We start from the raw sequence: 15601 nt of genomic DNA on the forward strand, positions 1-15601 counted from the left end.
TTCATGTATATTATATATACAAATACGTATTTGTACATATGAGTGTATTTAAAGCTTAAGTATAACGGGACAAGACAGAAGGAATTAATTTATGCAAAGTATATATTTGCAACATGTTTAAATTGCTTACTCATTTTATGATCTTAGCTCTGCTAGTGAAATTACAAATTTTCTCCTTTTCTAAATAATAAATTGGTATTTTGAGGGAAATGAACGAAAAACACAATGTTGTTGCAGACTAGTCTGTTTTTATTTACAATTAGAGATATAAATTAGTAAAGAATTCTTGTTAAACAACCAAAGATTGTATAACCATCAACGTTTCAAATAAAAACCAGGCAAAATTTATTTACAAAAAGTTCAGATTTCATTGCAATACAACTTGCATAAATTACTAGAAGCTTTATATCGTTACAAAAATAAATATCAAATTTGTTTCCACTTTGTAAGGACTCAAGTTCTCCAATCACGTCTTTATTATCTCTACTGTATACATCTTTTACAAATAAATTTTACAATAAATCCTATCACACCTATCGAATAGATACCGTGGCAATGAAGTGATCAATTCAAGATATCCTGAGAAAAACAGATCTGTTTTCAAAAGTCACACATACATTGGGGAAACTATACTATACCAGCAAACTCACATATGTCCAACAAAATTCTGGTTTAATAATTAGATTCTGAAGATTTAATAGTGCTCTGTGGTCTTCTTTTATACAGTGGCACCAGATGTGATCCGGATTTAGAGATTTGTTATATATATTAGCTCGGGGAGAGATGATGGCTTGCTGACTTTTTTCAAAGCAATTGTGACACCTACCTGTGGACCAAGGAAAAAACCAGATCATCCAGAAATCCTTCAATTAAACTCTAGCACCATAAAACGGGGTGGGCGGGAAAGGAAGTAAAGCAAAATTCTTACTCGTCTAATTTCTTCTAACAAAAATAAAAGTTAGTTGAAAAATATTGGCGAGGTGATTTTTTTTTTTTTTTTGTTGCTGTTGTCTATTTAGCTCTAAATGTGGAATTATTCAGAGTGCTAGCTAGGCAAGAGCCAAATCACAGATAACATACTTTGCTTAAGACTCACGTCTGTTTCTTACAGTTGTCCCTTTTTATTTTAAATACGCGGTCACTGCGTGAAGCCCCACTCAATTTTAGCACTACCACGTGAGCACAAGCACTCTGTTTTTAAATAACAATACCTTCAAAGGTTTTGGTTTTTTTTCTCTCTTGAAGATTTCTTTCTGTAGCTTTTAAGTAGTTCCTATGTCTTTGCCTTACACAAGCGAAGAGTATGCAAAGTGAGGGAACTGCCTAACCTGGCTTGAAAATTAAGGCAAACCCAAGAAATAAAAGTAGTCATAAGAGGTTTCCGGAAACAACAGAAAAATAATGCTTTCCTTTGTGACCAAACTCTCAAGTAATGAAGCAAGAAATTAACGTTAAGCGAGTCTAGAACTGTGCAGCACGTCTCAGACCCGATGCCAAATGATCAGTGTAATAGAAAATGTTCTCACTTACTTGCATTGCTGTGTGATTGCACTTCTATAGGTATGGTTGTACTCCTACTGTGCAGACTTCAGTGGGATCTGTCAAAATATAACCGCCAGTTAGTCACAGGACACAGCCAGCTAACTAGATTATACAGTCTGTGTAGGTCCCAACCCTCACTGGTGCACAATTCGTACCTGGGTCGTTTAAAAGACTAGCCAATATTTTATATTTGCCTGTATCTCGAGTAATTTTGTAGAATAAGATGCCAACCATATCAGTGCAAAACTTTTTCGGAAAAAACAAATAAGCCCCAAAACCCAAACAAACCAAGAAGCAACCAGTTACAAAAAATGTCACGCTCCACGTAATTTCACGTCCAAGGTCAGCAATTATCTGAACCCAAAGCCGAAAAAAAAACCCCGTGAGAATACTGGAAACAAAGAGTCAAACCAGTTTGTCAGGAAAAAAAAATTACAGGCAATGACACCAATGCTCTCTGGATAGCTTTGTGTGCAGTTTTCCTTTTTTAAAAAAACTACTTTCCAAAGCTGCATCTGCAGCCTGTGAGACTGATCTAAAAGTCGTCTTTCACATTTCCTTTCGCGGTTCTTAGGGGCAGGTACCGATACGGCGGCGACACGCCGGTTTTAATCCCCAGGTTATATGAGTGCCCATCTTCGCTCTGGCAGCGGTGGCACCGAGCTCGCTGTATTTTCCAGAGAAGGTTTCAGTGTTTACAGCGCGTAGGGGACGCCTAAGGGTCGGGGAAGGAGGACGAGGGAGAAGAGGGAAGAAAGCGGCAGAAACAAGTCACCTACCTTTCTTAGAGTCATAGCTAGAGGGCCTGTAATGTTGTTCTAGCTGGTTAGTGATCGTTTTCAAAGAGTCACTGCTCTGTTTGTGGACAGAGCTGGCATTTAGGACAGTCTGACTTAGTCCCTCGTTTGAAGCCACTGCTGCGGAGTTGTATCTCAGGATTCCCTGGCTCTGCAGAGCGTTAAAGTTCCCATAGTTTGTATAATTGCTATAAAAAGGTGAGGTGTAATAAATATGCCTCCCCAGGAGGGAGGAGGGCGAGTAGGCAGCGCTGTGCGGGGCGGAGGCGGGGGTGGCCGAGGACAGCGGCGCAGGCTGGCAGCCTTGGCCCAGGGTCTGACTCTTGAGGTCCGAGGTGGCGATTTCGGCCAGAGACCAGAGCTTGGGCTTGCTGGCCGGCGTCGGGGGGCCGGGGGAGGCGCGGGGCCCCAGCGCTGCCTTGCTAGCGCTGCGGGCGGCGTCGGCGTGCGGGTGGCCGAGGAGCGGGGCCTCCACGGCCGCCAGCGGCGAGGAGGTGGCGGGCTTGGCCGGCGGGTCGCGCTCCCCGCCGCCGCCGTCATCCTCCTCGATGTCCTCCTCGTCGTCCTCGTCCTCGTCCTCTTCCTCCTCCTCGATGTCCTCGTACTTGTCTTTGCACTCCGAGCCCGACTCGCACAGGGGGTCTCCCGCTCGGCAGGGCAGCTTCTCGCCGTCCGATTCGGCGGAGCAGGAGTGGTCCGTCAGCGAGTCGACTTGCAAGCTGATCCCTGCGGAGGCCCGCCGGGCACAGACAGGCAGTGAGGAGGGGCGGCAAAACAGAGCGGGAGAGAGGCGAGCCCAGCCGCCACCGCGCCACCGCAGCGGCCAGGCAGGCTCAAGCCATCCCGGCCTTTTCCCGCTCCGAGGAGCATCCATCCCCACGGGCCGGCTCCCCCGCTGCGCCCCCGCACCTCCCCGCCGAGCCCCTCGCGGCGTCCCCAGCCGCCCCCCGCCCGCCTCGGCCACAGGCGCTGATCGGCGACAAGTGACCGGAGCAGCGGGAGGCGACGGGACGGGACAGGTTTGGGGGTCGCTTTTGTTAAATGCCGCCCTCCCGCTCCTTCCCCGCTGCCCCGGTCCCGGGGGACTCGACGGGGCGGGATGGAGCCACCCCGCCGGGGCCGCAGGCACCCCACGCCTACCTTCGTCCTCCGCGGAGGTTTCGTTGCTCTCGGGCATCTTCTCGGGACTCTCCTCCTTACTCCTCGCTCCATCGCCTTCGTCGTCGTCCTCGTCCTCGCTCTTGTTCCGCGGGGCCCAGGTCATCTTGTTCTCCTTCTTGAGCCGCCGGCGGGCGTTGGCGAACCAGGTGGAGACCTGGGTGAGGGTCATCTTGGTGATGATGGCCAGCATGATCTTCTCGCCCTTGGTGGGGTAGGGGTTCTTGCGGTGCTCCTGCAGCCAGGCCTTCAGCGTGGCCGTGGCGTCGCGGGTGGCGTTTTTCCTGTACGCGGGGTCGTTGAGCTGGTAGGGGTAGGCAGGGCTGCCGTACGGGTGGTAGCTGATGGCTCCGGTCATCCCCGTCGTATGGGCGTCGTAAGGGGAGCCCTGGACAGAACAAAACGGTGGGGTTGGCAATTTGTTATTGCTGATAGCCATTAGTGAGTTGTCAAGGCGAGATCGGCGGTTATATTTGTATTTCCCCGGGATGGTGTCTTGTATCCATATTCTATGAGGGGGAGTAGCAGCACCCAAAGGCCATTAAGTTACAATTCCCCCCCTCCTTCCTCCGCCCAGCACACAGACACGGGCACACGCGCTTAAAATCGGCGATGTTTTAATCTTTCTGGCTAATTTCAGCTCCTTGTAATTGAATATTTCCCAATATAATTTTTGAACCGCCTAGACGTTTTAAAGGCCCTACAGGTAGTGTCTTGATATCAACATTTCTCTCAAAGGTTCAAAAGATGTTTCCTTTTTTGCTATAGAAAATACAACAAAGCCGCCACTTAGCAATTCACTGCACTAATGCATTGCAAATCCAATTTGCAAATCAGAAGATATGCACCGTTTCGAATTGTTCAAATGCGATGTAATTAGCATTTTAATTCGCTCTTTAACGTTTAAATTGCGCTTATTTAAGTCTGCATAATGCAAGAAAAGTTAAAGATATCCCCAAGAAACTCGCTAACTTTCAGCACGTCTGTGTACCCCGCAGATCGGAGAGTCACAGGCTCAACATCGCCCAATATCCCGCACAGTTCACAACCTCGCTGCAACTTCCAGCCACTCGCCTACTGCTTCTCAACAGGAAAAACAAGAGAGACCCTCAGATCTTTTATACCACCCCGAATAAAGACTGCACGACAATTTATGCACTGTTATTATGAACAGACGGAAAGCAAGTAGTTTCTCTGTCACTTTGCAGGGAGAGAGAACTACCCCGCTGCCATCCTCTCCTAGGATATCGACAGCGGCTCTAGTCTCAAATTCCGAGCACAGGTCTTTGTGTGTGTACGGACTAGATATGTGTCTGACTCTCCGAGTGCATGCGTGTTTATAAAACTATATAACCATCTAGACGTGCAGTTTATTTATATAGTTTATGGTTTTGTTTATATACTTTATGCACAGAACACACACAACACGCAATTGCAACTGCTCCTTAAACTAATAAGAAGAAAGTGAAATCCGAAACTGCGGCCACTACGACCATTTTGGGCTTAAGCGAAGCTCACAGATCGCAAACAGATGCTCCTTTTCATTCCCAAAATCCAGTTAAACCATTAGCACAAAACACACTGAAAGTAAATAAAACCACACGGGGATAAAGCCCCCAGCGCCTCTAAACACCGACTTAAAAGAGAGAGAGAAGAAAAATTAGGGGGGAAAAAAAGAAGAAAAAGGAAACCCTCCCTTGTGCTATCACTGCGAAAAGAAAAATACGTATTAAAAGGGGAAAAAATAAAAAGAAAAGCCTGAGACATACAGACACGGGAACCGGGGGAGAATGAAAGCATCCAACCCAACCCAACTGGCTGAGAAGATCCATGTTTCCTTAACCAAAGCGCCCTCCCGGCTCCTCAAACCGCGCGGAGAGCCCGGGACCCAGGCCGGCACCGCGCTTGGCTGGGACGCGAAGGAGCTCCCGGGCCCCGGCCCCGGCCCCGGCCCCGGCCCCGCCGCTCCGCTCGCCTCCGCTGCGCTCCGCCCGTCCCCGGCCGGGCTGCGGGGCGGCGCGGAGCGATGCGCGGCCGGCGCCGGCAGCGGCGGCGGGGCGGGGAGCGCGGTGTGCGGCGTGGTGTCGGGGGCTGATGGTGAGTGTGTGAGGAGAAAGGCTGAGGATGATGAGGATGAGAATGCGGATGCTAATGAAGAAGGAGAGGGTTTCTCTTCGGTAGTTACCATATAGGAGGGGAATCCCGTGGCGGGGTCTGTGGAGTACTGGAGCGGGCTGGTGAAGCCTGTGGCCGCCGCCTGGGCGGTGAAAGCTGCCGATCCCGGGTAAGGGCTGAACGCCGATCCCGACGAAGACCTGGCCAGCTCCTCGCTCCTGGGGGCCGCCAGCGCCGACGCCCCGTACGCCGGGCAGGAGTACAGAGCCAGCGAGCCGGGGGGCTGGTAGAGGTAACCCTGAGGATAGGACATGGCTTGCACTGGCGTGCACAGGAGCAGGGAGGGGGCGAGGGTGACCGGCCCTGCTGCTGCCGCTGCTCCTGGCGCTGCTTTCGTGCTCTCCCTCTCTCCCGCCCGCCCTCCCGCTCCCTCCCTCCCGCCCTCTTTCTCCCTCCCTCCTTCTCTCTCTCTCTCCCCCCCGCCCCCCCCCCCCCCCGGTTGGCTCTGTGCAGTTATGTAGAGAATCAGAATTGTTATAGGCTCCCCCCCATGCGCACCCGATCAGAATAAAAACAAACAGGAGGGGAAAAAAAAACCCAAAAAGAACCCTCCAAATGGAAAATTAGTAGGAAAGGTCAGAAATCTATCCGGGAGGGGAAGGGCATCTGGAAGAGATGGAAGCACAGAGGGTTAATTAAAAAAAAAAAAAAAAAAAAAAAGAGAAGGAGAGGGGAGGACGAGGGGGGAGGGGGGGGGGAGAGAGAGAAGCGAGACCCCGAAATCAGAAAAGTGGCTGCTGCATATGGAGTTCTCTCAGTCAGCCAGCCAGCTCCCCCAGCGCCTGCGAGCCTGTATTTTGGGGGAAGTATAGAGTCTGGAGTGAAGAGTTGAGGGAAGCAGCACTCGAGTTTCTGAGGGACATTGGAAAACAGAGCTGTCCATCACCGCTGCTCATCTGCATAGCCCGGCGGGCCCGCCCCCTCCCGCTCCGGCCCCGGCCCCGGCTCCGTCTCCTCCCGCGGCCGGCAGGCAGGCGGGGAAGGCAGACAGCGGAGGCAGGCAGGGAAGGCAGGCTTTGTAATGCAAGGCAGGCTCTCCGACTGTGAGCACGCTGCTGAAGCCAAACGATGATACTGTTCATCAGCTCCTCTCCGGACTCGCGGAGCCATGAATACTCTTCCGCACGCTCTCCATTACACACCCTCTCTCCCTCTTTCTACATCCACGGGGGCAAGAGAGAAGAATGCGTACAACAGATATGTGCATCCCCTCCCGCACGCACTCTCCGAAGCGCTGCAGGCGCGCACACACGCGTGAGATGTGCGCGTTCTCACGCGTGTGAGCGCGCAGGGCCGGGCAGCGCGCACGGGAGAGCGAGCGAGCACTTGGTAAAAGTGCTGCCCTATATGGCAGGGAGAGGAGCAACTGCTCAAATCAGCAGATCCAGGATCGCGCTGTCCCTGGCAGCGTCAACTTTACAGTGTTATAAGTTGCCTCGAACAGTAACGATGCAGCGCGTTTGCACACGAAGGAAAAAAAAAATCCCCCATCTTTCTTTCAGTTCTATTCTTCCTTCGCTGATGTGTGAGCAAGAGGCCTGGGTGACTCCTTCCGGGGGGCTAGCTGCATTCTCCCCCCAACCCTTCCTCCTTTTGGCAGATCAGATAAACCTCCTAGAATATAGTATCTATGTAATTGATTTATTCTGCCCTCTCCCTCCGGCCTTGGACACTTTCAGCTTCCAGGCAGTGCCCGCGCTGCTCCGGCCCGGGCGCAGGGAGGACGCGGCGGCGGCACCGCTCGTCTCCTCAGTGCAAGCTTAAATACACACGTATTTATGTGTGCACGTACATTTCTTTAATGGTTAGTCCAGAAGGTCCCACATTCAAGCTCTGCCCTTTGCCTCCCGGGACGAGTCGCGGTGCCCGCGGTCCCCTGTGTCCGTGTCCCCATACCCATACCCCATCCTGTCGGAATCCCCTCCCCCGGCACTCCTTCAGTCCGACAGCCCCGGGGCACGGCTCTGGGCCCTGCCCGTCCCACCACGCCGCTGCAGGGGGCCGAGGCGGGCTAGGCCTCTCCGCGCATCCTGGTCCGCACCTGCGCCCCGCATCCCCGCCGCCGTCCGTGCGGAGCAGCATCAGGGTCGGTCCGGCAGGTGGGGATGGGGCCGCAGCTCTGGAAGCCACCGCGCTTCCCACAAGCCCTTCACGTGCAACCTTCAGCAAGTTGCCAGCCCGGAACGGCCTCATTATTGTTGTTTAGGTGCTCGGGGAAAAAAAAAAAAAAGAAAAAGAAAAAAGAAAAAAGTTAATGAAAGTGTATTTTATTTTCAACGTATATGAGTGCGCACTTAAACAAATGAAGTTGCTTGACATTTATGGCCGAGTTCTTCATGAAGTACCTCAAGTAGTTTCAGTCAGGTAGGATGGAGACGACGCCGGGGAATCGGTTAGCCACCGGCAGGAGGGGAGATGGCAGTAGCTGAAAAATTGCGGGTGTGCAGAGCAGCCTATTGTTAATCAATTAAACATGCAGCTGATAAAAAAAAAAAAAAAGTACACTTGGAGAAGCTGTTTCAATAGCTTGGCGCACACAGTGGGGAAAATGCCGTGCTGGAACTACGGTCAAACCTCGGGATGTGTAAAGTGTCTGAAGCAATCCCAGCTTTCCGATTTCTTTTTCTGTCTCAGTTTTTATTTCTCTCCTTTACTCTCCTCCTTTTCTGTGAAACCCACATACCAGTTTACCCCTGCCGCTACAAGCAGCAGCAGAGATCTGGCCACCAGACATACCGGATTAATTCCTATCCAGATCTATCAGCTGGCCTGTAGAAAAGGCAATCCTTAAAAAAGCAGGTGAGGGGGAGGAGGTTAACACCAACAGGTATTTCTTGTCATTAACTCCCGACTTCCTGATAAGAGAGTGATAAACAACTGGTAAACTCAGTGCAACAGATCACAGAAAAGACATTTGCTTCCCTGCTTGGTGATTAATGCGCATATATTAAATAAAAATAGATACTCTAAAAACAAGGGCTTTATATAAAACATATTCATATTTCAGTATTTCTATGGAATAATCGATATCTTGCGACTACATCTGAATAGTCAATTGCTGTGTTCCGCAGACCGATTTCTAAGTATATGAGCTCTGCTTCTGAAAGGAGCAGCAGCTGGAGAGCCGAGAATGCAAAATTAATTATAACATTATAAAGTCATACATGAATCTCTCTAAGCCAACCTGCATGCCTTGCAAAATGTGCTATACTCTCTGCATTTTTATTTAGGAAGCTGTGCTTTTTCCAGGAGAAGTGGTGTTTATCTTCGCGAATTGATTGCTTTTAGTTCTTCCTCTTTAATAATTAGTGGAACAATACAGATTGGGAATACAATGGCCGTTGTGTTTACATTATAACAGGGGATTAATGCTATTAAGTGAGTGTTACAGTTATGACCTGGGAAGAGTACTTAAATAAATACCGTGATCCCAAGAGAACTGATGTAATTCAGTGCGGAGTGTGTGTAGATACGCGCAGACACACACACGCACACACGAGAGATACAAATCTCCATACGTATCTACACGCACAGACATATGCTACACACGTTAGGTGTACGTGGCCATCCGTGTAAAATGTAGGTGCTGGTTTTGACTCCATCTGCATGCCTTTCGTCTACGAGAATAAATTTTTGTGATTTTGGTGTGAGGAATTTTTAAATCAGGAACATTACTCCCCTTTCTCCAGACATATAGAGCAACAGATTATATTTCTGATGTTTTAATTTGTGCAGTCCAAAAATATTGTTTCATATACAGAAACAGGGTTAATTTCGCAATCAGAGATTAATGGAGTAAAATATTATCATTTCAAAGACAAGTTCTTGCGTTGATTTGATTTGCATAATTTTTGTATGGCTTCAGAAAGGAATGGATTTAGCCACTGCAAGGAGCCGGTATGCATTTTATTACAAGTACACCACTAATTTGACTCTGCACAATGTGGAGGACTACAGCTAGTGGGGTCATTTAAATGTAGCTGGCGAAGGCTTTGCAGTACACAAACCAGAAAACTGTTTCAATAACGTTTCTAAACAGCGATCAGTGTCTGTATTTAACTTCTCGGAGTTATCTCTGTTTGATTTGAATGCCTTTCGCAGGGAAGAGGTTTTTCATTTGCTTAGCTCCACCGCCGAAATCTAATTTTCCCACACTACTACCCGTTACTAATACAAAGCCGTCTAACTTGCGCTGTTAAACACCAGAATAGTATTACATGCACTTTTTATTGGCAATAACTGTGGCAAATTAACATGCCTACACAGAGACATTAAGACTTTACACACTGTGTTTTTTATTTTAATAATCTATTCATTAGGTCAGCGTTTACCTTTCCAGATTTTAAACTGCGACCTCGCCTTGTCTTCTTTAATTCGGTTTCTTCCAGCAGAGCTGAGAAGGTAGACGAGGGCTCCCCCACCACCCCCTGCTATCGCTCACTGCTGTCCTGGGAGACAGGTTTTGCGTTTTGTCATTTATTAGCTACATCTCCCTGCACCAGTGACAGAGGCTGAAGTTTTCGGGCGGGTGAAGTTGAAAGCCCCGTCGGTGGGGATGAGGCTCCCGCTGCCTCTGCCCGGCATTCGGGCGTCTGCCCGGGGGCCATTCACTCCGGACCCCGCTCCCCCCGGCTTTACACAAGTGAAAGAAGAAGAAAAAGCATAAAAACACAAGCCTCGTTGGGGTGAAGGAGAGGTTTCCTTCCCCGGGAGGGCTCCCTGCGGCCCGGACAGGCGCACACGCCTGTCACCCGCACAATGCCAATTGCCCAATTGTCGTGACACCGGTCACAGCAACTTTTCAAGCAAAGAGAAGTGGAACTTGGTGGGGTTTGAAGATGTAACACAATGCGCAGCTGAAACAGTTTCCTGTGACATAACCACACAATGGTCTGGGAATGCTTTCTCCTTTCTCTCATGAAATGGGGGACCGCCACCATCTCCCGGAGACAACGACGTTAAATAATAGACTATTGTATTTAAAAATAACAAATGACACACGCATACTGTGCAAGCGGAGTTGTCCGGTTTTCTAGTAAAAGGAGCCCAGTTTACAGGGCTCTTTCTGAGCGAGGTGCTTTGCGGGAGCGACCTGTGCGAACGCGGGGAGAGGGGGCGAGCTGGGCGAGCCCTTCGCGGAGCTGTTCACGGGGTTAAAGCGAAGAGCGGTGAAAACGGCGAGCGAAAAAAGGAAAAGAAAGAACTTTTCTTTGGCCGTCTTTGGGATAAAATCGCTAGTTCAAGCCGCGTGTGGGAGGGGGCGCTGTGGCAATGGATTCTCCAGCGCTCCCGAGCACTTGCAACGGAATTGTTCATGGGAGATCCTTCCCTGAAATTTCTTTCAATATTTCGGTCATTACTTTTATTAACACTGTTATCTAACTTCCTCCCGTAATACCTGCACTAAAAGGTGGACTGTTGGAGTGAGTTATGGCCGCTTCCCCTTAGCCAATTTTTTATTTTATTTTATCTTATTTTTTTTTTAAGTTTCAGTTCAGAAAAAGTGCAATAGTGCATTTCATTTTTAAAATACAATGCAAGAAGGGTCTGCCCAGGACAGCGCCGAGAATTTAGGCGACTCTTTATAACACGAAAAGCATACGAATAGACCCATATGAAACACACCCCTTGTTTGCTGCGTCTTATTAAAAAAAAAAAAAAAATAATTCCCCAGGGCGTCTGTGGCTTCGACAATTTGCACTAATAACGGGCCATGTCTTTTCCAGGATTTACCTTCCTTCTTTTGAGACGTTATTGGGGGAATGCTTAAAATAAATAAATAAATATATAAATAAACCCAAACCACGAACTAAAGCAGATTTCTGAAAGACAGATCTGAAAGTTGCTTCCCTTATGTCACACTGTTATTAAGATTGTTAGTAATTTTGCGCCTAGGGAAATATAAGCAAATATGTATCCGTAGGTATAAAGATATAAGATAAAAGACCTCAAAAGCTTTCCTGGAGCCTGCTATTTTCACCTGAAAGGCAGACAGCGTTTCTCAGGGAGAAAACAAGTGTACGATCCACAGGTGGGATAGTTCATAATTCTTAAGCGAGAAAGAGACAAAAAAAAGAAGTAAAAAAAAAATAAAAAGGAAAGGAAAGGAAAGGAAAGGAAAGGAAAGGAAAGGAAAGGAAAGGAAAGGAAAGGAAAGGAAAGGAAAGGAAAGGAAAGGAAAGGAAAGGAAAGGAAAGGAAAGGAAAGGAAAGGAAAGGAAAGGAAAGGAAAGGAAAGGAAAAAGAAAATAAAAAGAAAAGAAAAGAAAAGAGAAAAGAAAAGAGAAAAGAAAATAAAAGAAAAGAGAAAATAAAAGTCACACTATGTAGTTTGTTGAAGGAGCAGTGCAGGCAGTGAGGGCAGGGCGGGAGGTCCCGCCGTTGCCCAGCGGAGCTGCCCGGGCCGGCGGCCGCTGCCCCTTGCAGCACCTCGGTCCGTGTCCGCTCCGGCTGAGCCGGACAGCCTCCCTCCACCGGCGGGAGAGAGGGAGGGAATGAGGGCGGGTGCCCTCCGGAGCTGCGGGAAGGGCCGGCGGGGCGGTGAAGAGCTGGCTGGGGCGCACAGAGGAGGGCGAGGAGCCCCCCCTTGGGCCGCCTGCTGCCGGGGAAGAAGGAGCGACCCCATCCCCCATTCTCCATGCCGGCCCCGCGGGAAGCAGGCAGGCAGTGCCACGTCCGTGCCTCTGCTTTTCCTGCTGGGCCAGCGCGGCTCGGGAAGGCTGCTCCAGCGCTAGCGGGAGGCTCAGCGCCTTCAGGCTTGAGAAGTGGGTGGTGGAGAGAGGACAGGAAAAGTGGGACGGTTAAACCGGACAGTCGTTTTATTTTAAGGGCTCATGTTGAAATGGGTTATTTGGCACAGGGATAGTCAACAAGTAGGTTTGGGCACTCTGGTAAGCGTGCTCCTGGCAGTGCTTCACCCGAAGTAGTTGTGTATAAATGGAGTTCTTCTGCTGGCTCCCCCTCATACTTGTGCCAGGGCTAAAGGTGTTTTCAGCAGTTTTGAAGTCAGTCCGCCTTTCCCAGTCTTGTTGCCATCATCTGTTTGATCACCGCTTTTAACACTAGAGAGCACCTGCTCACCTGCTTTGTGCTTTTCTCTCGTTCATTCACAAGTATTTTCACCTCCATGTGTGTACGCATCTACCTGCATTCTTCCTTAGTGGACCAACAAACACATTTCTAGATCAAGCTTACCCACACTCCCAAATCACACAGTCTTACTCTTTTCTTTAAATAGCCCTTCTGAACAATGAGACCCATTTGTATCCTTTTGAAACTAGGTAGCTTCCTTTCTCAGAACAATCAATTATCCCCATTGTATGTTAAAGCATTTTGAGGTTGATGGAGCATTTCCAAAAGTAGAGAGAAAAAAAGGACAGAAAACCTGTCATCACAGTCGGGAAAACTATTACATCTTCATGTACTTAGCAATACCATGATGTATTAAACCAAAATCTATTTTAAACTAATGCATAATTCACAAACATACAGGTAGATTTATGGTAATTTTGATTTTTTTCCATTAATGAGCAGAGTCAAGGGCAATTGAAGTTTTTATTTTCATAAAATTTAAATTGATATTTCCTTTAAGTCAATATTGAGCTCCCAGTGTTCCTTGTATTTAGTTAAGGAATAACTTAAAAAAATATTTTTCTTTATTCTTTGCTTTCAAACTTTACTCTGAGTTAGAATCTTTGAATCTGGGGCGGGGGGGGAATAGTCTTCATAGCATTAGTCCCTATATATAAACATTAAACAAGAACCCTCCCCAAACATTGCTTTGAATATTGAAACAAGCAAAAATCCCCATATTGCAATTTCTAATTTGTTAAAAAATGCTATTTACACTTCTTCATGTGGTCTCGCTGTTTTTCTTGGCTTTGTAGCAATACTGGAGTAGACTGCCAGTTGAACCAAGTTTACAGCCTTCCCTTACATCACGTAAAGGAAAGGCAGACAGACCATCTGGCCCCTAGCTTTTCAACCTAGAACTGTGCAGATTTTTGTTACTTTTGTCTCAGAAAGGCTGGTCACGATTTTATCAGTGAGAAGTCTAACCATGAACGCATTTCCTTTCATATATCTAACCCATTTCCATCATAAGGGGCAGAGAATGAAAATTCACAAAAAAAGTTGTGCTTTCATTCCTTCTGATATCAAAATGACTTTAAGAATGACATGAGCTGTTGACTTTGTTGTGTGTTTTACTGAGCTCAGCACAAGAGTGGGATCTTGTAGCTAAAATTCTGTGTATAGGCTGAATCTTCACTCTAGGGAAGATTCGGGGAGATTGTATTGTTTTGCTTGTAGCAAGACAGTTGTGGAAAAAGAAATCTTGACTGAGGACTTCTAAAATATCTGTGTTAAACTAATCAAGAAATTTTCTTCAGCTTGCAAAAAGACATTTTATTTTTAAAATGCAGGTTCCAGAAATTTAAAAGAACAAATCTCTTCATGCTTATCAAGAGGCAATGAATTCTGCTTTATGCAGCGCAGCCTTATAACACATGACCTTTTAATGTATCACTAAAAGGGAAACAGTGAAATAATCCTTTTTTCTTTGCTTGGATGTTCCCCAATTATGAATTAGCAAAGTCTTTGAAGGTTGCACCTCCTCTGCACTTTTGAACATGGACTTTTGAATTTTGTTGTGAATAATAGGATGTCATTACTTTAAACACCAGAGGTACACAAAGTTTAAATTCTATTTTGCATGCAAATATACCACCCGATTTTTTCATCTGGGGTCAATTTGGTATAGTCCATGAACAAGAAAGATAGGAAGTGATATGCATGGGAAGAAAAAAATCCCAAATAATTAACCAGCAGTTTCCATTATGACGCATTTTTTAAAATAATTCTGTCCTGGGATCCTCATGATTATAGTGTTCTGGTCTTTGAGTTCTTTAAAGCTGTTGGAGCTCAAAACAAAAGTAACTCAAAAGTTTCTCCCTTTCTCTCATGCTTTCCTTCCTCTGCATGGACTCCTTTACTATCACTTAGTTGAGATTTTCTAGAAAGTAATGTTGTGCCAGATGCGTCATGACTTGGCAATGGTGGACTTGCCTTTGTGACCTTCAAAGGGAATAATCTCACAGGAAGAGCTTTATGAGCTGTTTCTTGTTGTTTGAACTCCAGTCAATAGTCAGACATGTCAAATATCCTTCACTATTTGTTGGCGAGACTTCCTTATAAACTAACGAGTCTTAATTCTGCAAATATGCTGTTTCAAGAAATTGTTCAGTACTGTTCTTTTAAGAATGTATGATATGTCTTTGGATTTTCCCAAACACACTTAATACAATATATGCATTTGTAAATCAGTTAATTTCTTTTTAATTTTTTTTCATTTTGTTTCTAACACCTTTTGTGCTCTAGTTGAATTTTTGAACCTTATGAGATTTATGAGTTCTATCCACTAAAAATATTTCCATGAACTTGATTAAAATTATGTATAAGGGGAAGAAACATTAATTCTAATTCTTGTCAAAAGAACAGGATATAAAGGATTTTTTTCCTGTAAATATGCTGGTTTAAAGTATGCAACTGAAAGAAGAAACAGTACACGCAATATGCTATGCTCTTTTTATTATTTACTTGTTCTGGTTTTACCTGATTAATGGACTGGTCTCTTTCGGCTCTCTTAAAATAAGAGATGTTGCTTAAAGGTCGCTTAAAGCAATTGTTAGCCCACTAACACTTGAAACTGAGATCTGTGATCTCAGAAGTAGTCTTTTACTAGTCTTTTGATTCCTCCCTTTTCCACTTTAGTTGGCCCTGTACCAAATTTACGGTTTACCAGATTTACTTTTTTTTAAATCACTGTTTAGTGTTTTGGTCAAAGCCATGGTTGCTGTTTAGTTTTCAGACTCACAATAACATTCATAGGAAAACTCAGTGAAGTTTGCTTTTTTTTTAAAAGAAGTAAAT

The 15601-nt window shown here is 46.7% G+C and overlaps 1 protein-coding gene across 1 annotated transcript; it reads right to left on the reverse strand.

Annotated features, from left to right (window-relative positions):
- Nucleotides 1-266: 266 nt before the first annotated feature.
- On the reverse strand, nucleotides 267-6031 carry IRX2 (iroquois homeobox 2). Its single transcript, XM_064402353.1, has 5 exons — nucleotides 5683-6031; nucleotides 3480-3885; nucleotides 2322-3065; nucleotides 1531-1598; nucleotides 267-826 (listed from the first exon to the last, which is right to left on the reverse strand). Exons 1-4 carry the CDS (start codon nucleotides 5923-5925, stop codon nucleotides 1555-1557), a joined length of 1437 nt encoding a protein of 478 aa, XP_064258423.1. The 5' UTR covers nucleotides 5926-6031; the 3' UTR covers nucleotides 267-826; nucleotides 1531-1554.
- Nucleotides 6032-15601: the final 9570 nt, after the last annotated feature.

Source organism: Passer domesticus, chromosome 1 (genome assembly GCF_036417665.1).
Source record: "Passer domesticus isolate bPasDom1 chromosome 1, bPasDom1.hap1, whole genome shotgun sequence".
NCBI classification, from domain to species: domain Eukaryota; kingdom Metazoa; phylum Chordata; class Aves; order Passeriformes; family Passeridae; genus Passer; species Passer domesticus.